The following is a 22,540-nucleotide window of genomic DNA, read 5'->3' on the forward strand; positions in this document are numbered from 1 at the left end:
AGAGGCTGTGGTCCATCTTGGTTTAGTTAGAAAAATCTTTGCTACAACCAGTCTCTTTGAAACTACCAGTTTGTAAACCAATATTTGATACTACACTACCCATAATACTACGTCCCGTCTTTGAACGTCACGTCAGCCCAAGACGAGTCACGCACGACTCTTGGGCATTAACATTTCAAACTTACAGTGCAGTCTTTTTATTCCTGAGACGTGCAGATACAGCTAACGTTAGCTATATGCAACAAAGACAACTAGAACACTCTAATTTCAGACTGTCTTTACGTAGTGCATCCGATAACCATGGATATATTTTTAAAAAGCTGTCGCAATGAACTGAAGGTAGGAACATCGACGGTTTCTGGTGGTCGCGCCGTTTTCTTGCTTTATCCATTTTCAATGTTTAGTTTGTCTTTACGGCTAACGTTAGCTAGTAATGTAGTCTTCTAAATAACTTCGACATGTACATGTATGATGAACAAATTAAATTAGTGGGGTTTTCAGAGATATCAGGAGAAAGCTAGCTAGACATTAAATTCCGACTAGATCAAGTCGAAAGACTTGTCATTGAAAAACAGTAGGGCAATGTGACAGCAGCCTGCCGCATGGTCCCGGTGTTGCTTGTGGGCTCGTGCATGCGCATCAAATTAGATCAGACAGACAGTTGTCACCGTACACTAACTACATTTGAACTGTACTGTACATAGACTGTAATTACAGCTAGCTAGTTGGCTAGCCAGGCAAATTGAGCATTGTCACGTGATCACATAATTGTGTTAAATGTAACTCATACACTGCTTCATTATGTTGCATGATATATTGCATTAATATATTTCAGTGATATTCAAACAAATATAATTGTTCAATTGTAATGGGCCATGAAAGTACATTTCTTGTAGGGTCAGCTGCCTGTCAGGTGCCTGTCAGGTGTCAATATGCCCACGTGCATTTTTTTGCTTTGCATATCTGCCACACTTACAGTTAGTTACACGATGGCTTTAATTTCAGGGTCTTGATGTCATGCTCTTGACCTTAAGTGAAAAGAGCACTGTTTGGGTTCAAAACAAGCCCTATCAAGATTAGTGAGATCAGATGGTGTTTATAGCGCCTCAGAGCGTCACACCTTATTTACTCGGTGTTCAGTGAGGGGGAAGAGAAGTCAGCACCAACACAGATGTACTATCCAGTGTGTACATGGGGAGGCTGGGTTGAGAGAGAAGTCTAATGGGAACTGAAAGACAGGTGAGGTGCATTTCAATAGTTAACAGTGGCTACCACTCCTTCTGCATCAATCTGAAAACATAACGGATAGATGAGACTGGGTTATACCGTGGATAGATGAGACTGGGTTATACCGTGGATAGATGAGACTGGGTTATACCGTGGATAGATGAGACTGGGTTATACCGTGGATAGATGAGACTGGGTTGTACCGTGGATAGATGAGACTGGGTTGTACCGTGGATAGATGAGACTGGGTTGTACCGTGGATAGATGAGACTGGGTTATACCGTGGATAGATGAGACTGGGTTATACCGTGGATAGATGAGACTGGGTTGTACCGTGGATAGATGAGACTGGGTTGTACCGTGGATAAATGAGACTGGGTTGTACCGTGGATAGATGAGACTGGGTTGTACCGTGGATAGATGAGACTGGGTTGTACCGTGGATAGATGAGACTGGGTTGTACCGTGGATAGATGAGACTGGGTTGTACCGTGGATAGATGAGAATGGGTTGTACCGTGGATAGATGAGACTGGGTTGTACCGTGGATAGATGACACTGGGTTGTACCGTGGATAGATGACACTGGGTTGTACCGTGGATAGATGACACTGGGTTGTACCGTGGATAGATGAGACTGGGTTGTACCGTGGATAGATGAGACTGGGTTGTACCGTGGATAGATGAGACTGGGTTGTACCGTGGATAGATGAGACTGGGTTGTACCGTGGATAGATGAGACTGGGTTGTACCGTGGATAGATGAGACTGGGTTGTATCGTGGATAGATGAGACTGGGTTGTACCGTGGATAGATGAGACTGGGTTGTACCGTGGATAGATGAGACTGGGTTGTACCGTGGATAGATGAGACTGGGTTGTACCGTGGATAGATGAGACTGGGTTGTACCGTGGATAAATGAGACTGGGTTGTACCGTGGATAGATGAGACTGGGTTGTACCGTGGATAGATGAGACTGGGTTGTACCGTGGATAGATGAGACTGGGTTGTACCGTGGATAGATGAGACTGGGTTGTACCGTGGATAGATGAGACTGGGTTGTACCGTGGATAGATGAGACTGGGTTGTACCGTGGATAGATGAGACTGGGTTGTACCGTGGATAGATGAGACTGGGTTGTACCGTGGATAGATGAGACTGGGTTGTACCGTGGATAGATGAGACTGGGTTGTACCGTGGATAGATGAGACTGGGTTGTACCGTGGATAGATGAGACTGGGTTGTACCGTGGATAGATGAGACTGGGTTGTACCGTGGATAGATGAGACTGGGTTGTACCGTGGATAGATGAGACTGGGTTGTACCGTGGATAGATGAGACTGGGTTGTACCGTGGATAGATGAGACTGGGTTGTACCGTGGATAGATGAGACTGGGTTGTATCGTGGATAGATGAGACTGGGTTGTATCGTGGATAGATGAGACTGGGTTGTATCGTGGATAGATGAGACTGGGTTGTACCGTGGATAGATGAGACTGGGTTATACCGTGGATAGATGAGACTGGGTTGTACCGTGGATAGATGAGACTGGGTTGTACCGTGGATAGATGAGACTGGGTTGTACCGTGGATAGATGAGACTGGGTTGTACCGTGGATAGATGAGACTGGGTTGTACCGTGGATAGATGAGACTGGGTTGTACCGTGGATAGATGAGACTGGGTTGTACCGTGGATAGATGAGACTGGGTTGTACCGTGGATAGATGAGACTGGGTTGTACCGTGGATAGATGAGACTGGGTTGTACCGTGGATAGATGAGACTGGGTTGTACCGTGGATAGATGAGACTGGGTTGTACCGTGGATAGATGAGACTGGGTTGTACCGTGGATAGATGAGACTGGGTTGTACCGTGGATAGATGAGACTGGGTTGTACCGTGGATAGATAGTCGGCTCGGAGATTTGAACCAGCAACGTTTCGATTACTGGCCCAATGCTCTTAGTTGCTAGGCTACCTGCTGCTAGGCTTCAGGCTGTAGACTGGCTAATTGTCACATGACCGGCTTTTGTTATCGCAACAAGCTGTCTCTGTTAGCCCCTAGGTCTGGCACCCATGACTCGTGCTGCTGTCACAGACGGCCATGCTCTGGGAAAATGAAACACCCTACTTGTTTCTCAACTCCACATTAAAAACGTTCAACAAAAACATGTAGTGGAGTTAGCAGGCCGTGATGTAGCTTAGCCATTACATCACAGTCTGCTCTACTGAGGTCATTGATGGAATTAGCCTAAGGCTATTTGACAAAGAGCTAGCCAAAGCCTTCAGGCAGGGGAATGAAGTCAGCCCTTAGCTCATCCACTTTAGGCTACACTGGGATCTGCCATTGACCCTTCAGAAGGCTATTCAAACAGTGTCCAGGGTTTTACTCTAGGATGGGGGACATTGTGCAGAACCGACAGTAGCTAATCTCCTGTGATCAGCATCATCATGACGTGCATTGACATTACAACACACACACACAACCTGTCCACATTGCACTGTCCACTCACTAATACACATCTGATTGCCTTTGAAGGCTCATTATAAGAGTAATGGATAGACTGACCTGTATTTTCTCATGGTAAATCCCCTCATAGGAGTTGGATATTCTTGTGACTGTATTCATCCCACTCTCCCCTCCTCAGGGGAACGCAGAGGGCAGCCCAGGGTTCCATGTGGTCCTGGGGAACGAGGCCTGTGACCTGGACTCCATGGTGTCAGCTCTGGCCTACGCATACTTCCTGTTCAAGGTGAGAGTAACCCACCCTCATCTTTTGGACCCGACCCATGTGTTGAGAATGGTTCAACAGAGCAAACGTCAGGTGTTATAACACCTCTCTCTCCCCTCCCAGACACTTGATTCTGGGAAAGTTCTTCTTCCCGTTCTGAACATTCCCCGGCAAGAGTTCCCGCTGCACACGGACAATGCCTTCCTGCTGAGAGAGAGTGGCCTCTCCCAGGATGACCTGGTGTTCCGGGACGAGGTGGACCTGGGGAGTCTACACCGGGCCGGCCGGCTGGACCTCACACTGGTGGACCACAACGTGCTGCCCAGGTAAGGGTCAACCGTGACACCTTAACCTCTGTCCACTGACAGTCATCCAGGACGTAAACACTTCCCCATGTGATCATCACCTGTATCTCTATAAAAGCAACACTGACCTAGAGACTCCTTGAAATAGCTTGACTAAAGTCCCTGACTGACTGTGTGGCTGTCTGTTGCAGCTCTGACTGTGATCTAGAAGAGGCGGTGTTGGAGGTGATCGACCATCACCTCCTGGAGAGGAAGCCCTCTCCCTCCTGTCCCGTTACCGTGGAGACGGTGGGCTCCTGCTCCACCCTGGTGGCAGAACGGATCATCCAGAAAGCCCCTCAAGTCCTCGACCAACAGGTGGCCCAGCTCTTATATGGTAACCAGAAATATAACTGATGTATGTGGAAATCATGTCAGTATTAAGTGAACTATGCCTTTAACTGCATCACTGTGTGACGAGACTGACATCCTGTTCTTTGTGATCACAGGCACCATAGTGTTAGACTGTGTGAACATGGCCCCAGAGGCAGGGAAAGTCACCCCTAAAGACAGCCAGTACGCTGGCCTCCTGGAGACTCACTTCCCCAACCTGCCACCAAGGGGCGTCCTCTTCCAGTCCTTGCAGAATGCTAAATTTGACGTGTCAGGTAAACACCCCAGGATTAATACCTGAAGCTCAGCCTTGTGGATGTGGTTTTTGCCTCTCAGATTAGAACGATGGGCATCCCATGATATCAATGCCATGTTTAAGTATGAAGGAGAGGGAGACCTACAATGTTTTTTGCTCGTATTCCCTTGTTCTCAGGTCTTACCACAGAACAGATGCTTCTGAAAGACATGAAGGTGGCATCGGAAGGAGATTTAAAACTGGCAGTCAGTGTGATATATATGACACTGGAGGTGGGTGTGCATCTTAACTATTCAATATGTGATACAACACAAGGTTACACGTACTACTGGTGGATAATAACATGGTTCAAATACTATCATGTACCCAGTTCTACTGCAGTATGCCATCCCACAATGCACGTTTCACCTATGAATTCTTTACAGAATCTCACTTCAGATCTAAACTGAACACAGTCCTCAAGTTATCAGAGCCTTTCCCCGTGTTACTGCCTGACACACCCTTCAGACACATCCCTGTTGTTACTGCCTGACACACCCTTCAGACACTTCCCTGTGTTACTGCCTGACACACCCTTCAGACACTTCCCCGTGCTACTGCCTGACACCCTTCAGACACTTCCCTGTGTTACTGCCTGACACACCCTTCAGACACTTCCCTGTGTTACTGCCTGACACACCCTTCAGACACTTCCCTGTGTTACTGCCTGACACACCCTTCAGACACTTCCCTGTTGTTACTGCCTGACACCCTGCCTGACACACCCTTCAGACACTTCCCTGTGTTACTGCCACGCACCCTTCAGACACTTGTGTTACTGCCTGACACACCCTTCAGACACTTCCCTGTGTTACTGCCTGACACCCCCTTCAGACACTTCCCTGTTGTTACTGCCTGACACACCCTTCAGACACTTCCCTGTTGTTACTGCCTGACACACCCTTCAGACACGTCCCTGTGTTACGGCCTGACACACCCTTCAGACACTTCCCTGTGTTACTGCCTGACACACCCTTCAGACACTTCCCTGTGTTACTGCCTGACACACCCTTCAGACACTTCCCTGTGTTACTGCCTGACACACCCTTCAGACACTTCCCTGTGTTACTGCCTGACACACCCTTCAGACACTTCCCTGTGTTACTGCCTGACGCACCCTTCAGACACTTCCCGTGTTACTGCCTGACACACCCTTCAGACACTTCCCGTGTTACTGCCTGACACACCCTTCAGACACTTCCCCGTTGTTACTGCCTGACACACCCTTCAGACACTTCCCCGTTGTTACTGCCTGACACACCCTTCAGACACTTCCCTGTGTTACTGCCTGACACACCCTTCAGACACTTCCCTGTGTTACTGCCTGACACACCCTTCAGACACTTCCCTGTGTTACTGCCTGACACACCCTTCAGACACTTGACACACCCCAGACACTTCCCTGTGTTACTGCCTGACACACCCTTCAGACACTTCCCTGTGTTACTGCCTGACACACCCTTCAGTCACCCAAAATGTGAAGGTGGGATGTTTCACCTAGTTCATGAAGATCACCCCCCCACATGTCCAATCAGGTGGAACCACCCACAAGTAAAAAGACAAACCCTGTGCCTGTCTCTTCATGTCAACTTATAAAGGGACTCAACAGCTGCATTTGAGTTTATACTGAGATTCACAAACAAACTGTAATACCTCTATGTTGTCCCTCAGGCTTTTCTACAGAGACAAAGCTTACAGCAAGAGCTCTGTGAGTTCTGCCACAAGCACAGCTACAACCTGGTGGTGGCCATGACGATCTCCTTCAACGATAACAAGGAGCCCTTCAGGCAGCTGGCCGTCTACAGCTCCAGCACCCTCTACAGGGGGGAGGTAGGAACTACACCATCCCAATCAAACATGATCCCATAGAGTTGACTATCTAGAGTTAAAGTAAGTCATTATGAAGAGTTGATAGTAAGCTTTGGGTTGCCAGGGTTGTTTTTTACGGTGTCTATTTTATATGATCAACTGAATGGTCTTTGTTGTCCTGCAGATGAGCCAAGCCTTGGAGCAAGCCCGGAGCCCCAGTCTGAGCCTGAGTCCAATGAGCAGCCCTTACTCGGACATCAGGGCTTACCTCCAGGGCAACACGTTGGCCTCCAGGAAGAAGGTGCTGCCCATCATCAAGGACTTCCTGAGGGACAGGGAGCGAAGAGAGGTGCATTGTGGGACCCTAGAGGAGAGTTACGAGGTACCACAGCAACGAGCGTGCACTGAGGACGCTGGGATAGAGGAGGACTCCTACTTCCCCCCCACCCCTATGAACAGTCTGGTGGAGGGCTGTCCCCTTGACAACGGACTGCCAAAGATCAGCGCTGAAGCTCTGACGGAGAAGTTCAGCAAGATGGCCAGCGAAGAGGAGAACGCAGGGGGACTCTGATGTCACTCACACTCCTGGTGGTCAGCGGAGCACCCAAGCTCACTAACCTGTATAACAGCTGGATGGCCAGAGTTCTCGCAACAGGATTCAGACCAGTCAGTACAGATTGTTTGTGACTGTGCAGGGTGTTGAGCTCGGCACAACATTGATCCGCTGGGACGAGGACTGGGAGGCACACTGTTCCCAATCCAGAGGAGTAAACAATCCACTGGCAATCATATTGGAGATGATGGAAATGCATTGAAAATATTAGTGACACCCGTGCTTTACGTTAGTGACACCCGTGCTTTACGTTAGTGACACCCATGCTTTACGTTAGTGACACCCGTGCTTTACGTTGGTGACACCCGTGCTTTACGTTAGTGACACCCGTGCTTTACGTTGGTGACACCCGTGCTTTACGTTGGTGACACCCGTGCTTTACGTTGGTGACACCCGTGGCGTAGCGGTACGTTAGTGACACCCGTGCTTTACGTTAGTGACACCCGTGCTTTACGTTAGTGACACCCGTGCTTTACGTTAGTGACACCGTGCTTTATATGGGGGGAGGGAGTTCCTGAGCTGGCGTAGCGGTCCAAGGCACTGCATCTCAGTGCTAGAGGCGTCACTACAGAACCTGGTTTGATTCCTGGCTGTATCACAACTGGCCGTGATTGGGAGTCCATTGTCCCAGCGTCGTCCGGGTTAAGGTTTGGCCGGGGTAGGCCATCATTGTAATATGAATTTGTTCTTAACTGACTTGCCTAGTTAAATAAAGGTTAAATAAAAAAATATTAGTGACACCGATGCTTTCATCCTTGAATGGGAATAAGACATTTAATTGGGAAAAATACTCCCAGCTGTTATGTTTCCGGGAAATAGATTTTGCTGTAGATTTGAGAAAATAGATCCACTCTCTCTCTTCTCCCCAAGAGTGTGTGTGCAGCCTAGACTAATGTGTATATGAACATTTTTGTGATGGATGCCTAAACCAATATGTGGTCTGCTTACTAAGGCAACAGGGATCTTGATCCAGGAGGGCATTGAATGTCTCTACTGTTACCAAGAAGCTTGATCTTGACATCTAGGCACTGTGCCCTATACTAATGTGTATAGGAAGATCTTTGTGATAGATGCCTAAACCAATATGTGGCCCCACTTTATTTGGATAGTCTAGCTGTAGATGGTCAAACTATCTGTTGATAAGCAACTGCTTACTAAGCTTAGGGTAAGGGTTAATAGTTAGAGTTGGGGTTGGGGTCAGAGTTAAGTTTAGGGTTTGGTTAAGGTTGGCGTTTAGTACATAGTTAGTTGAAATGTGATAGTCTGTAGAGCATCTACAAATGGACTGTCCAAATGAAGTGTTACTCTGCATGATATGCAGTGTTGATTTGACGTAATTGATCAGCAGTTTGACGTTGAAGTAAAGAGTTTGTGTTGAATAGTTATTGCTAGAGATAGCTAGACATTATTCCTTGACTGTTTTATTGATAATAAATCAGTTTTGAATGTTCTTCTGATTCAAAACACCATTATAATACTGTATCTTCCCCAAATGAAAGATTTTGTATACTGCAAATGTATGTAAACATAATGTATTTAAGAATTATCTGATTATATGCAATTGTATCGCACGAAGATACAGTAACTTCCGTTGGATTGTGTTAAAACACTTGGTACCAATGATATTGCTGATGTCATGTTAATTTGAATATAATACTTTGATCTCTTATCTGAAACTAGGATTCCCCAGAACCAAGGTACTTCCAGGCCTGATGTAGTCTAATTAAATGACTGTTTATTTCATTAAATGCTCTAAACTGATGAGAACATATGAGATGTAGCCATAATCTGCACTGAAAGGTAGAGTAGATTTCAGTCAAGGTTAGACCATTAGCAGATGTTATGAAGGACAATCAAGTGAAAAATGTCAGTTTGACCTTTAATCATTTGGAAACCAGCTGACTAAAGTTTTACAGTTAGAAATGTAATGGTTTCACCTGAAATGTTGAAAAGGATTTAATAGTATTAAAGTTTCTTATCCTGTTTTGTCCATGTTATTTCAACTCAGTAGTTGTGATGTTGGGACCATGGAGGTTCCTCCCAGTGTGGTATCTACTGTCTACCTTCCTCTAGAGTTTGGCCTTATCCAAATGTTCATACCGTTTCTGTACCACACTGGGGTTTATGTTGTACTGGAAGTGCACACTTATTTTTTACGCACAAAATAAATTAGGCAACAGGGGTCTTGATCCAGGAGTGCATTGAATGTTTCTACTGTAACCAAGAAGCTTGATCTTGACATCTAGCCACTTAGCAAGTTAGCAAACCAAATGCATAGCAGGAGCCCTGCGCTGGATATCATGGATTTCTTATAGTTCTACTTAAGTTGCAACGCGGCAGGCCCTGCGAGGTGCTGGTGGCCCCAACCCAAATAATGGTATTGAAAATCATGCCGTTGGTATTTTCCTAAATACCCTGGTATAAACGGAATATCGCCCAAGCCTACCTCCCTATTGTCCTTAACTCCTCCCTGACTGGGAGAACTGAGGCACATTCAATGGGATGCAATGTTTAGAACACTGCAGATAGAAATGAAATGTATAGACTGGACAAGCCTCCATTATGCAGAGTACAAATGTTTCTGTTTATTCTATGCAGTGCATTTCTATCTGCGAGGCTCTAGCTAAACATGTTTCAATCTGCCGACTAAGCACCATAGCTGCCCAGGTGAGCTTAGCCTTAGGTAATAGGGAAGCAACCACAACGGGTCCTGCTGAAATGCAGAAAAACCTGTAGGGACAGGAAGAGGGTGAATTCACTGACATAGACACACATCCACACAAACACACCCACCCACATCAACAGACTTCCTCATGAGAAAGGCAGAGCCAGCAGGCTGTCTTGTTTTGCAAGAAACACTAGCTCCTGGAGGTACCCATTCAGTGCTGAAATAATCATCTGATCTCACTCACAGGGTGGATGATATGGGGACCTATACAGAGCAGGGGCACCAGTACATGCTAAATGGGTAAGTGATTAAACCACTTTGCTAGTTTATTCTGTGGAATCCCATAGTTTCACAACCAGTGTGTGTAGCAAATGTGAAGTGACGCTCATAGCGGTGTGGGTTTCCTGAAACAAAAACAGTGGTGTCAGTGTTTCAGCTCATTTCAATTGCTTGAGGGAAAGATGGAGTAGTGGATTTCAATTGCTAGAGGAAAATATGGAGTATTGCATTTCAATTGTTAGAGGAAAAGATGGAGTATTGAAGTGTGAGTGTTGTATCTATCTCACCCCTCTAGACTCCATGTCATATGACCTACTCTCTGAACAATGGACAGGGGTTAACAAAAGGAGAACTGGGAAGTCACAAGCCACTCTGACACTAACCAGGCCAGTAGTGACGATAAAGATGCCGTCTGTCCTGGGAGTCTCTGCTCTAATGACTTCCTCAGTGCTGAATCGCTGGCTTTGCAAAGCTGACAAAGCGTTGATTCATGCATGGGCTTAGTAATTGCCAAAGTTTGTTTTATAACTAAGATTTACATGGACTAAAGGGCAACTTCCACTACTGGATTGTGAGCTGTTGACAAGATTCACGAACAGTGTCTGGGGTGATGTAATAATGCCACTAGATATACATTTGATTTAGGCCTATAATTAATATACCGGTAATTGGAAAGAAACATACTGATCTTAGTCTCTGTCTGATACTTGTACTGCGAGGTACAGAAAGACAGCCACTGTATCTCTGATGTCATCATTAGTTGCCTCCGAATTCCTTCTGTATATTGTCATCAATCTATCTGCCGGAGGTGGATAGATTGGAGTTGGAGGTATAGATAGATTATTGGCGTTAGAGGCATTTTTTTCCGTTGCTTTTTGTAAGTAGGCTACATACCGGCTGTAACGGGAGTAAATGAGATGGTTGCTCAGCGTAACTCCATATTTGGTGATCAAGGAACATATTTTGACATTATAATGCTGGCGGAAAGGGAGTTTGAATCGGAGCTTTCTTTGCGTTAGGTTAATCCCTGTTATCTACTCCTGTCCTCTTATAGGCAGAGGCTTCAATAACTGCCTCTACAGGCCGTGGCAATTACAATATCAGGTTTCCTTAACACAGAGTATACACCCTAGGCATGCTTCATCGGGAACAATGCAAGAGCACAGAGGTTGTCTTCCCTTCCCACCACGAGCAGCTATTAACAGATTTTTTTTACACGCGTCTACAGGTAACTGCCAAAATACACAAAACGTGTCTTAATATTGCGTTGGGCCAGAACAGCTTCAATGCGCCGTGGCAAAGATTCTTCAAGTGTCTGGAACGCTATTGGAGGGATGCGAAACCATTATTCAACGAGACATTGCATAATTTGGTGTTTTGTAGATGGTGGTGGGAAACGCTGTCTCACGAGCCGCTCAGAATCTCTCTTAAGTGTTCAATTGAGTTGAGATCTGTTCACTGGTTGGTTGCAACACAGAGACACACACAAACACATACACACCATTTAAACCCCCTATGTTCCAATCTCACAAGATGTTCAGGTGTTCAGTGCCACAACGATCACGTCATAACGGGACGCCCACATTTTAAATAATTAAATAGATAATGAGTTTATACTCAGACCACATCTCACAAACCAGCTAAACCTTACTGTCACGAGTTCAGCTGGGTTGACTCATTAAACCATAGACATACAGGCTCTCGAGAGGGACCTATTGATGTGTCATTCTCGTTAAAAAAAAATCAGGAGACGGCAATACCGTTTTTTTTAATGATGGTTGAGTAAACAGGAACTGTTATTGTTGCCGAAATGTGTTTCCTTTCAGTGTGGTAAGAGTTTGAGACTGCTGCATTGAGATACTCAACTATTTATCTACGGATCTGCTCATTTTGATGTGTTTACAAGTTGAGCGATGAGTGATAGATCAGAAAGTTCTCACTCACTCAGGTGTGGTGAACGTGTCACCAGCCGAGCACGTACAAAGCCCTCTGATTGGCTAAGCTAATGTATTGTTTGCTGTGTGGTTGGGTTGTCAGAACACTGCACTTGTGCGAACGTCGGAGTGTTTACAATTGACGACTTTTAAATGACTTATCTTCTTGATAAACATTTTTTTTTACTCATCTTTTAATCATGATGTCTGCATGAGTGCGCGTTTATACAGAGGAAAGGGTGAAAGGTAGGCTATGCTCAGTCGCTTTGTGTATCGGCGTGTCTCTTTATTTACAAAGGCATTGTGTAACTACAGTAGAACTAGGTTGTTGGAGACGGGGAAGCTGATGTGGAAGCAATGTATAATCCAGTTGACGGCATGAACACAGTTGTGCAAAGTTAGTTTACAACATGTTAATACTGTGCAATGACACTAAAAGTGCTTAAACTATATGGATAAACTTACTGTAGTTCATGATTCTTCATTTGTTTTTACATAGGGCCTACAGTTGGACATATTATAATTATTTGATCTTTGCCAATTTATTGGTGCATCTAGTATTTGCTTATCACTCTGTTTTAATTTCTAAGTGACAGCTGGTGGTCTTCTAAACCAAGACTATTCCCCTTTATGACAGTTTACAAATGAGTCTATATTCTTTATCTGTATGTCTTTACAGTGTGATGCTATATGAACGTCATTACTTTAAAAGCCCAATTTCCTTTTACGGTGCGTAAAGTCTAATTCATATGACAGGTGAGCACTAATGAAACGTTAACACAATATAGGGAAGTGATCAGCAGCTGGTGGGTCTAAGGGTGTGTTGGCCACTTTGTGAACCACTCTTCCATGGAGTACTGGAGGCACAGTCACAGAGGGTGCTGTTTGACTCTTACAGTGGTCCTGAAACCTTGTCAAGTGTGTCCACTGGCGGAGGCAGTCTAGACCAATGACAGCCAGAGGACACACATGAGGCAGTCTAGACCAATGACAGCCAGAGGACACACATGAGGCAGTCTAGACCAATGACAGCCAGAGGACACACATGGAGTAAGACAAGTTGCAAGCCTACATTGTTAGTTTTTCTCTCTCGCTCTTCTGCACTTGGACGTGATTGTGTCTGTGTACTCTCTGAGCACTGGAGTGAGGTGAGGGAGAACTTGAGGACTCTTCTCAGTGTGTGCGTGTGTGTTTGTGTGTGTGGGGCGGGTGCTTGTTTGCAAGGTGTGTCTTGACTGTGATAAGGGCTCGGCAAGTAAGAGTGGCTTGTCTGTTAAATGAACAAAACAATGCTATGCCGTTGCACAGCCATTGGCTTCTATGCAAGCGCCCCTGCTGAGGTTACTGCCTTTTAGAAGATTGTGTTTCACAATATAATATAACCAGTTGATTTTACAGTTTCAATAAATTCATCTTAAATAGTACTAATGGTTATGATAAATTAGGTATTGTTTCACACTGGTGGCATATAGATAAATGCACATTATGTGTGTACAAGAACAATCAAAAAATGTCAAATGCCCATCCCTATAATCCTGTTTTCTGCCAACAATGCCTGCAGTACCACAGTCAGCCTTGAACTTCCTGGTTTCAATGAGAGGGGGCAGTCGTTCTCCCCTGGTAACCAATGAACATATTGCAATGATTCGACCTTGTGATTCATGCGTAATGTTTGACAGGCACTTTACAAAGACTTTATTAATTTGGTATCATCACATTAAAAACATGGTACATGCGTTTGGGCAGTGGCCTTCATCAGAGTGTCTGTCAGACTGTGTCTTATTTGAGCTCTTAAGGACTATAGACTGTTGTTGAATCTGTTGATTATTACAGCATGTACAACAAGACTATTGAATGTACTGTGACATGCTGTCTGTTCTGTAGGAGTCCAGAGGGGGCGAAGGCTGCTTCCTACATCCAGGACATGGAGCTGAGGGAGGAATGGCAGGATGAGGAGTTCCCCAGGTCAGAGACAAACCTAACCCTGACCTTTAACCTTACCCCCTGACCTCATGAACTGTAAACCCCAGCCTGTTCACCATGACAATCTTAAATTATATTTTAGGTCCCGGCAAAGAATGTTTTTTGGTTATGACCGGGTAAGAAAGCAGTACTAAGCTTTTTCAACTATTTTGTATTCCCCCCCTAGACCTCTTCCGGAAGATTCCCATAGTCCTGAGACCCAAGGAGAAAATGCAGAGAGACCAGGTATATCCCTAATACCATATGTCTGCAAAGGCCTAATTCCAAAAGTACTGCACCATATCCCACAATACCTGTGTGTGTGCTACTCCTCCAGCTCCACCCACCAGCCTGGCCCTGTCAGAAAACCCCATAAGGAAGAAGCGTCTGGTGGCGCCCACTCTCAGCCTGACCCTGTCCCGTACCGACTCAGCGGACCGCAGTGTGAAGTCAGGGGACACCGGCTACTCTGCCGCCGCGCTCTCACCCGACGAAGATGACACGGAGCTGGATATCAACCTGGAGGCCCTGGAGACACCCTCGGACAGCGAGTCCTGCAACTTCCCTGACAGCATGCACGAACTGGAGTGGGAGGGTGAGAGAAGAAACAAGAACTGGAGTGGGAGGGTGAGTGGGAGGGGAGACAAGAACTGGAGTGGGAGGGTGAGAGAGGAGACAAGAACTGGAGTGGGAGGGTGAGAGAGGAGACAAGAACTGGAGTGGGAGGGTGAGAGAGGAGACAAGAACTGGAGTGGGAGGGTGAGAGAGGAGACAAGAACTGGAGTGGGAGGGTGAGAGGGGAGACAAGAACTGGAGTGGGAGGGTGAGAGGGGAGACAAGAACTGGAGTGGGAGGGTGAGAGGGGAGACAAGAACTGGAGTGGGAGGGTGAGAGAGTAGACAAGAACTGGAGTGGGAGGGTGAGGGAGAACTGGAGTGGGAGGGTGAGAGAGAACTGGAGTGGGAGGGTGAGAGAGAACTGGAGTGGGAGGGTGAGAGAGAACTGGAGTGGGAGGATGACAGAGAAAGACGGCTTGCACGAACTGGAGTGGGAAGGTAAAAGTGAGAGTGGGATGTATGAGGGTGGGGAGAGAGAAAGGGGGTGTGGGGGTAGAATGAACTGTAGTGGGAGGTCAGAAAACAGAGAGTAGGAGAGAGATAAAGAGAAATTCCAATTTGGAACATAGTATTCTTCTATTCCATTCCATTTTATATTTTGAATTCCATTCTGAAATGGAATGGTATGATGCTTGCACAATCTAATCCCACTTGACCCACTTCTTGACCTTCATCTGACCTCTGATGACCCTCCAGATGACTTGCCACGGCTGGGCCGGGGGGAGGATGGTGTCTCAGGCACCACGGTGATGGAGCAGGCAGAGATGGGCTCGATGGAGCTAGACCAGGTGGACAACAGGGGGTGCCGCTGGAGAAGGTTCTGCGTCGCAGGACAGGAGTACCACGTCAACATGAGTGTCCTGGAGCCATACCTCCAGGTGCTCTCTCACGGAGGTGAGACACAGCTGAAGCTGACTGTCAAGTAGCCACTTGACTAACCTGTAAAATCAATGCTTCCATAACTGAGTCCAGCTGAGTGCATATGACACAGCATCTGTTGTGTAGCTCCCACTATATGCATTTGCTGAAAATGACAGGCCTCAGTGAAAGGGAATGATTTTCAGTTGCACTATGTAATTCTATCTGATATACCAAACATTAAGAACTGCTCTTTCCATGACATAGACTGACCAGGTGAATCCAGGTGAAAGCTATGATCCCTTATTGATGTCACTTGTTAAATCCACTTCAATCAGTGTAGATGAAGGGGAGGAGCCAGATTAAAGTAGGATTTTTCAGCCTTGAGACAATTGAGACATGGATTGCATATGTGTGCCATTCAGAAGGTGAATGGGAAAGACAAAAGATTTAAGTGCCTTTGAACGGGGTATGGTTGCTCCCGAGTGGCGCAGCGATCTAAGGCACTGCAGTCCCTGCTTCGAATCCAGGCTGCATCACATCCGGCCGTGAGTGGGATTCCCATATGGCGGCGCACAATTGTCCCAGCGCCGTCTGGTTTTGGCCGGGGTAGGCTGTCATTGTAAATAAGAATTTGTTCTTAACTGACTTGCCTAGTTAAATAAAGGTTACATTTAAAAATAAATATATATTTAAATAGTAGGTGCCAGGCGCACCGGTTTGTGCCAAGAACTACAACGCTGCTGTGTTTTTCACGCTCAACAGTTTCCCATGTGTATCCCAGGTCCACCACCCAAAGGACATCCAACCAACTTGACACAACTGTGGGAAGCATTGGAGTCAACATGGGCCAGTGTCCCTGTGGAATGCCTTCGACACCTTGTAGAGTCCATCCCCCATCTATATATTACTGTATATACCCCTAAAATAATAGTATGTTAAGTTGAGGAGGATGGCTTCCTTTGACTATAAGATTGTATCTATTTTATGAATAGCCTTACTAGGCTCAATCAAGTTACCTCATCATGATGTCAAACAACAACAGAGTTCAAACATAAATACATTTGCCTTAAATATTTCAGTATTTTATTAGGACCCCCATTAGCAGTACTTAACACTATAGCAGTTCAACATGTACTCCGTCTATACTCCCACAGTTGGAACTTGTCATTCTTCACTATGTAATTCTATGTGATCGACATGTGCCGTATCTCATGAGGTATGCCTCTGTGTTTCCTAGGTTATTACGGCGAGGCTATGAATGCCATCATCACGTTCTCCTCCTGTTACCTACCAGAGAACACGGTGGAGAACTATGAGTACGTCATGGACAATCTCTTCAGGTCAGTGTAGACGGACAAACACCCTCTGGTGTTGAGGTCTCAATGAAAGATGACAATCAAAGTAGTTTTAGTTTGTTATTTGGGTGTGTGTGTACGCTGCAGGTACATAGTGGGGACGCTGGACCTGATGGTGTCAGAAGGCTATGTCATGGTGTACCTGTGCAGCATGGCTCCCAGGAATAAGATGCCCGCCATCAAATGGCTGCGACAGTGTTACACCTCCATTGACAGAAGGTACAGTATGTTCCTCTTGCTCTTTCTCTCACAAGGTTCCCTCTGCTGTTGTACTGAAATAGTCCAGAGGAGGGGGCAAGTGGCCCTACGGTTCTCTGTATAGCACTGCTGTGGTCCAGGTATTGGACAGAATGGGAGGATGTAATGGAGGGCTCTTATTCCTGTCCTATCTCTGCTTCTCCTCCCCGCGTGTGGAATATCACAGGAATGCTATAATGATTCAGGGCTGTGAGGATCTCTACCACAGGGTAGTATAATGATTCAGGGCTGTGAGGATCTCTACCACAGGGAAGTATAATGATTCAGGGCTGTGAGGATCTCTACCACAGGGTAGTGTAATGATTCAGGGCTGTGAGGATCTTAATGATTCAGGGCTGTGAGGATCTCTACCACAGGGTAGTATAATGATTCAGGGCTGTGAGGATCTCTACCACAGGGTAGTGTAATGATTCAGGGCTGTGAGGATCTCTACCACAGGGTAGTGTAATGATTCAGGGCTGTGAGGATCTCTACCACAGGGTAGTGTAATGATTCAGGGCTGTGAGGATCTCTACCACAGGGTAGTGTAATGATTCAGGGCTGTGAGGATCTCTACCACAGGGAAGTATAATGATTCAGGACTGTGAGGATCTCTACCACAGGGAAGTGCCCCCTCCGGACATTCCTCAGATAACCCTCTGATCCCTGACTGTGTGCGTGTGCCAAATCAAAATCAAATTGTATTCGTCACGTACACAGTTTCCAGCAGGTATAAAAGGTGCAGTGAAATGCTTGTGTGCTGGCTCTCTCAACATCACAGTACAATAATCAATAATACAAAGTCCAATCAAAAATAAGTGTACTAAAGTATATCCACGTGTCGGTATATTTGCCATTTGTCTCATACTGTATCTGTGCTGTTGGTTCTACTGTAATGTGGTCCTCCTTATCATTGAGATGTTTCCATAGCCCATATAAAGGCAGCTCAGTGCTCAGTCTCTGCATGCCTGGCCACTGGCCACACTCCACAGCATAACGTTCCCATACATAAACCACCACATTCACTGTGCATACCACAGTGGCCTCCCAAACATCAGGTTGACCATCATCTTGCTCCTAATATACCTTAGGGTGTGGTTTCCCAAACCCGGGTGCACGTTTTGGTTGTTGACATAGCACTACACAGATGATTCAAATAACCTACTCATCACCAAGCTTTGATTATCTGAATCAGCTGTGTAGTGTTAGGGCAAAAACCAAATCGTTCTCCCAGGGGGGGGGGGGGGGGGGGGGGGGTTGGATAGTTTGGGAAACCCTGCCTTAGGGAATTATAGAGCCAAAGGTACAGATGTAGGATCTTAATTTGAGCCAGTTTGCTACAATAGGAAAATAATCTTGAAGCAACCGGAAATGTGAATTATTATGTGGATTTTAATTGATGGACATTTGTGTAAGGGTTGATATATATTTCGTAAGGGAAAATCAAGTCAAAACGTCAAAGCCTTTTTAAACCTCAAATACACTACGTAAAAAATTTCCTGCATTGCAGGAACGTTATCCTGCAAAAGGGTGATCCAATTTAGATCCTACATCTGTAGTATGTCTTCTGGTGAACTTGGACGAGACCAGACCTATTTCCAGACACTGGTGTCTTTGAGAAAACCAGCCCTCAGACGTTACCTCACGCGCTCAATTTGGACGGAGGCAAATGCGGTTGCTATGCGACCGTGAGCTTTTGAGTCATATCATCAGAACCAGGTCTCAACGCCGTATATCATGGCACTCTTCCCAGGGCATTAAGAGGAGAACTACACATAGGATGAACATTCTTATTGTATTCAACTAAGGTTGGTGTTTACTGAGGCGTCTAAATGTATGATTCTCTTCACGTGACTCAGAGAAACAGACATTGATGTCAGGTTTCTGCCCATGCCTAGGGGATTGTTTAGGAAATCAGACATTCGCCGTGTTCCATCCAGAGAATCTGCCTCAGGCACTGTGTTACTCATATCATGTGGTTGTTTCCACCTACGTATGTAACACGTATTGTAATGTGGATTAAATGAGTCATGTAAATGTAATGCCTGTGGAGTCATGGTGATGGTTCTCCTGGCAGGTTGAGGAAGGATCTGAAGGGGCTCTTTGTGGTCCACCCTGCCTGGTACATCAAAGCACTCATCACTGTCGTCAAGCCTTTCATCAGGTGAGCAGAACCATTAGTCATATTGATGTGGTTCATATTTCATTTGAACCACATCAGTCCTCAGATGATTCAACGAGTCACACTGATTCAGTGAGTCCCACTCCATCTGTTGTGAAGATCCAGCTGCAGCATATGTCTTGACCATGCTGATGTTCTCTCGAACCTCTGACCTCTCTGTGCCCTCCACAGTGAGAAGTTCAGCCGGAAGATCCGCTTCATTCACAGCCTGCAGGAGCTGTCTGAGTACATCCCCATGGAACGCCTGCAGATTCCCGACAGCATCCGAGAGTGAGTGACTGGGTTCTCGAGAGCTATATTAGCCTGGAAGTTATTACAATTTTACTTCTACGTTGTAGGATAATTATTCCCGTATTAAGTGCTTTTTTCTCTAGGTATGATGCGAGGATGAACGGGTGAGGAACATATCGCGGGAAGCCAAAGAGCGGACATTGAGAGTGGATAGGCGAAGGAGGGGAAGACAGCAGACGACCAGGAACTATGGGCTGAATTACCATGAAAGTTCAAAAGTTAACTAGTCCAAATGTCACCCTGCAGGTATGCTTGGACGTGCAGCACTTTTGTTGTACAGAAAATGAAAGACTTTGTGTCTACAGACACACCTTTAATTTATTCATCGTTGAATGTAATGTCACTAAAGAAGTTCACTTCCCCAAGCCACTGGCTTTGCAACAGTTTCATAACTGCCCCTATTTTGTGGTACTTGAATGCAACCCTATCATATGTATTGATGCCAGAGTGATTTGTGGGACCTGTCGTCAAGGAGCAACCTACAGTCAGTTTGAACACAACATAACACTTAGATGAAAGGTCCAGATGGTTTTCTGTTACAGTTACCTTCACTGGAGCTCACATTGACTGCTGCTTTATCTGTTAGGGCTTACTGCACTCTAGTGCCAAATACAACACTTTGGACTGTCAGGTTGTCAGGGAGATGGGATGTCACCTTTTAATGTTTACTAAAATGTGATTGATGCACAAATAATACTTTAGGTTAAGATGGAGACAGTCTATTTAATAAAATAAATCAGAATTTACATCATGACATAAATTCTGACGTATTTTACTGTATTATTCTGACCTTGTAAACCTAAGGCTTTTTATAGCCTACCCTCAGAGCAAATATTTATGTAAGAAAACTCTTGAACAACCTGTACTTTTATAATTGTCATTTTCTAACCATGCTTTCTATAGCTGAATGATCTTCTCACTTTAAGACATTTGTTTTAGAGCACTGCTTTTACACTATTTTAAAGGAAGGGGTGTCACCATGGAAACGCTGCAGGCATTCAGGAAATGGCAGCCACAGGAAGTGAGGAAGAAGAATACTGCTGCCTGCATTTACTGTAACTCGTACACAGGAACAGTGACATGTCCATTAATTAGGGATGGTGAAGAATATTCATCTGAAAATGAAAAACATTTTTCTGAAAAAGGGAGATATTGAATGTATTGTTTTGTTATAGTCCTTTATGCTGATTAAAAAACATGAGCTGGCGCACACCCAGAAAAAAATGTCTGTGTGGAGGTGCAGACTAACAACGAAAAAATTATAAGCTATCAAAATAAAGTTGCATACTCCATATATAAACTCCCAGTAATTTATTGGGTATTTACCAACGTTTTGACATCACTGTGCCTTCTTCAGGGTAATGTCATGAGTACCTCAAACAGGTTATGTAGACAAATAGTGCAATTAGTGCAACCAATGACAATTCTACCACAGGAAATTGTGGGGTTTTCAATGTTACTGCTACTGAATTATACCACCATATTGGGGATGTTTCTAAATCTACAGAAGTCTTCAAAAGACTCCTTTAAACTGGTGGTAGCTAACAGATCTTAAATACATGAGACGATGATGCATTCAGTATTAAATCAGATTAGTATTCAGTAAGATTATATGGTGGTGGTTGGTATCGCTCATGTCAGCTGGGTGTTCTGAAATTCTCTGAATTGTGTTGCCTTGTGGAGGTGGAAACTGAATGGCCTCTGAGATAGATATGGTGTCCTTCGTTAACACGACTGGAGTCTGACTGCTTGTTTTTCAGGGATTATTTTGTACCCCTCTGCATTCACACCTTTGTCCCGGTGGTCTGTCTGCTTGCCAGTTGTTCATGTAAATAAAGTTGTCATCATGGGACTCGTCTTTGTTTTTTTTGAAGAAGCTTAAGTAAATAAGTGAAAGAATCATTCATCTTCAGGTATCAAATAAAGACTTCTGGTTATTCTGAGAAGAGCTAGGACTGGAGTTATAGGTGATGATACAAAGTACATCTAGTGAATATTACAATTCAAAAACACTAGACACCCCGTAGCCTTCAAACGTCCTCTAGTAGACACCCCGTAGCCTTCACACGTCCTCTAGTAGACACCCTGTAGCCTTCACACGTCCTCTAGTAGACACCCTGTAGCCTTCACACGTCCTCTACTGGACACCCCGTAGCCTTCACACGTCCTCTAGTAGACACCCCGTAGCCTTCACACGTCCTCTAGTAGACACCCTGTAGCCTTCACACGTCCTCTAGTAGACACCCCGTAGCCTTCACACGTCCTCTAGTAGACACCCTGTAGCCTTCACACGTCCTCTAGTAGACACCCCGTAGCCTTCACACGTCCTCTAGTAGACACCCCGTAGCCTTCACACGTCCTCTAGTGGACACCCCGTAGCCTTCACACGTCCTCTACTGGACACCCCGTAGCCTTCACACGTCCTCTACTAGACACCCCTGTAGCCTTCACACGTCCTCTAGTAGACACCCCGTAGCCTTCACACGTCCTCTAGTAGACACCCCGTAGCCTTCACACGTCCTCTAGTAGACACCCCGTAGCCTTCACACGTCCTCTAGTAGACACCCCGTAGCCTTCACACGTCCTCTAGTAGACACCCCGTAGCCTTCACACGTCCTCTAGTAGACACCCCGTAGCCTTCACACGTCCTCTAGTAGACACCCCGTAGCCTTCACACGTCCTCTAGTAGACACCCCGTAGCCTTCACACGTCCTCTAGTAGACACCCCGTAGCCTTCACACGTCCTCTAGTAGACACCCCGTAGCCTTCACACGTCCTCTACACGTCCTCTACTGGACACCCCGTAG

At 45.6% G+C, this 22,540-nt stretch overlaps 2 protein-coding genes across 5 annotated transcripts; both read left to right on the forward strand.

The window, feature by feature from the left end:
- The first annotated feature begins 169 nt into the window (after positions 1 to 169).
- Positions 170 to 9,330, forward strand: LOC139379035 (exopolyphosphatase PRUNE1-like). The gene is made up of 9 exons (XM_071121764.1): positions 170 to 339; positions 3,870 to 3,974; positions 4,077 to 4,279; positions 4,450 to 4,634; positions 4,747 to 4,905; positions 5,064 to 5,158; positions 6,597 to 6,755; positions 6,919 to 7,711; positions 7,763 to 9,330. Exons 1-8 carry the CDS (start codon positions 301 to 303, stop codon positions 7,303 to 7,305), a joined length of 1,332 nt encoding a protein of 443 aa, XP_070977865.1. The 5' UTR covers positions 170 to 300; the 3' UTR covers positions 7,306 to 7,711; positions 7,763 to 9,330.
- Positions 9,331 to 10,171: 841 nt separating this feature from the next.
- Positions 10,172 to 21,585, forward strand: LOC139420221 (BCL2/adenovirus E1B 19 kDa protein-interacting protein 2-like). 4 transcript variants are annotated; one of them, XM_071170076.1, is made up of 10 exons: positions 10,172 to 10,315; positions 14,113 to 14,193; positions 14,378 to 14,436; positions 14,528 to 14,785; positions 15,504 to 15,701; positions 16,906 to 17,008; positions 17,111 to 17,242; positions 19,338 to 19,424; positions 19,614 to 19,712; positions 19,817 to 21,585. In XM_071170076.1, exons 1-10 carry the CDS (start codon positions 10,272 to 10,274, stop codon positions 19,839 to 19,841), a joined length of 1,086 nt encoding a protein of 361 aa, XP_071026177.1. In that variant the 5' UTR covers positions 10,172 to 10,271; the 3' UTR covers positions 19,842 to 21,585. The 4 variants fall into 4 exon arrangements, with proteins under 4 accessions (XP_071026177.1, XP_071026201.1, XP_071026185.1 ...); XM_071170100.1 differs by lacking the exon at positions 10,172 to 10,315 and adding an exon at positions 12,119 to 13,376; XM_071170084.1 differs by lacking the exon at positions 10,172 to 10,315 and adding an exon at positions 12,294 to 12,474.
- Positions 21,586 to 22,540: the final 955 nt, after the last annotated feature.

The sequence above is a fragment of the Oncorhynchus clarkii genome, chromosome 2 (assembly GCF_045791955.1).
Source record: "Oncorhynchus clarkii lewisi isolate Uvic-CL-2024 chromosome 2, UVic_Ocla_1.0, whole genome shotgun sequence".
NCBI classification, from domain to species: Eukaryota; Metazoa; Chordata; class Actinopteri; order Salmoniformes; family Salmonidae; genus Oncorhynchus; species Oncorhynchus clarkii.

Bases quoted from the DNA above. Each gene is read 5' to 3' on its own strand.
- LOC139379035 (XM_071121764.1), top strand. From the start codon at position 301: ATGGATATATTTTTAAAAAGCTGTCGCAATGAACTGAAG. The intron at 4,635-4,746 runs GTAACCAGAAAT...TTGTGATCACAG, and splicing joins GGTGGCCCAGCTCTTATATG to GCACCATAGTGTTAGACTGT. The intron at 6,756-6,918 runs GTAGGAACTACA...GTTGTCCTGCAG, and splicing joins GCACCCTCTACAGGGGGGAG to ATGAGCCAAGCCTTGGAGCA.
- LOC139420221 (XM_071170076.1), top strand. From the start codon at position 10,272: ATGGGGACCTATACAGAGCAGGGGCACCAGTACATGCTAAATGG. The intron at 14,194-14,377 runs GTCAGAGACAAA...TTCCCCCCCTAG, and splicing joins CAGGATGAGGAGTTCCCCAG to ACCTCTTCCGGAAGATTCCC. The intron at 17,243-19,337 runs GTACAGTATGTT...TTCTCCTGGCAG, and splicing joins TACACCTCCATTGACAGAAG to GTTGAGGAAGGATCTGAAGG.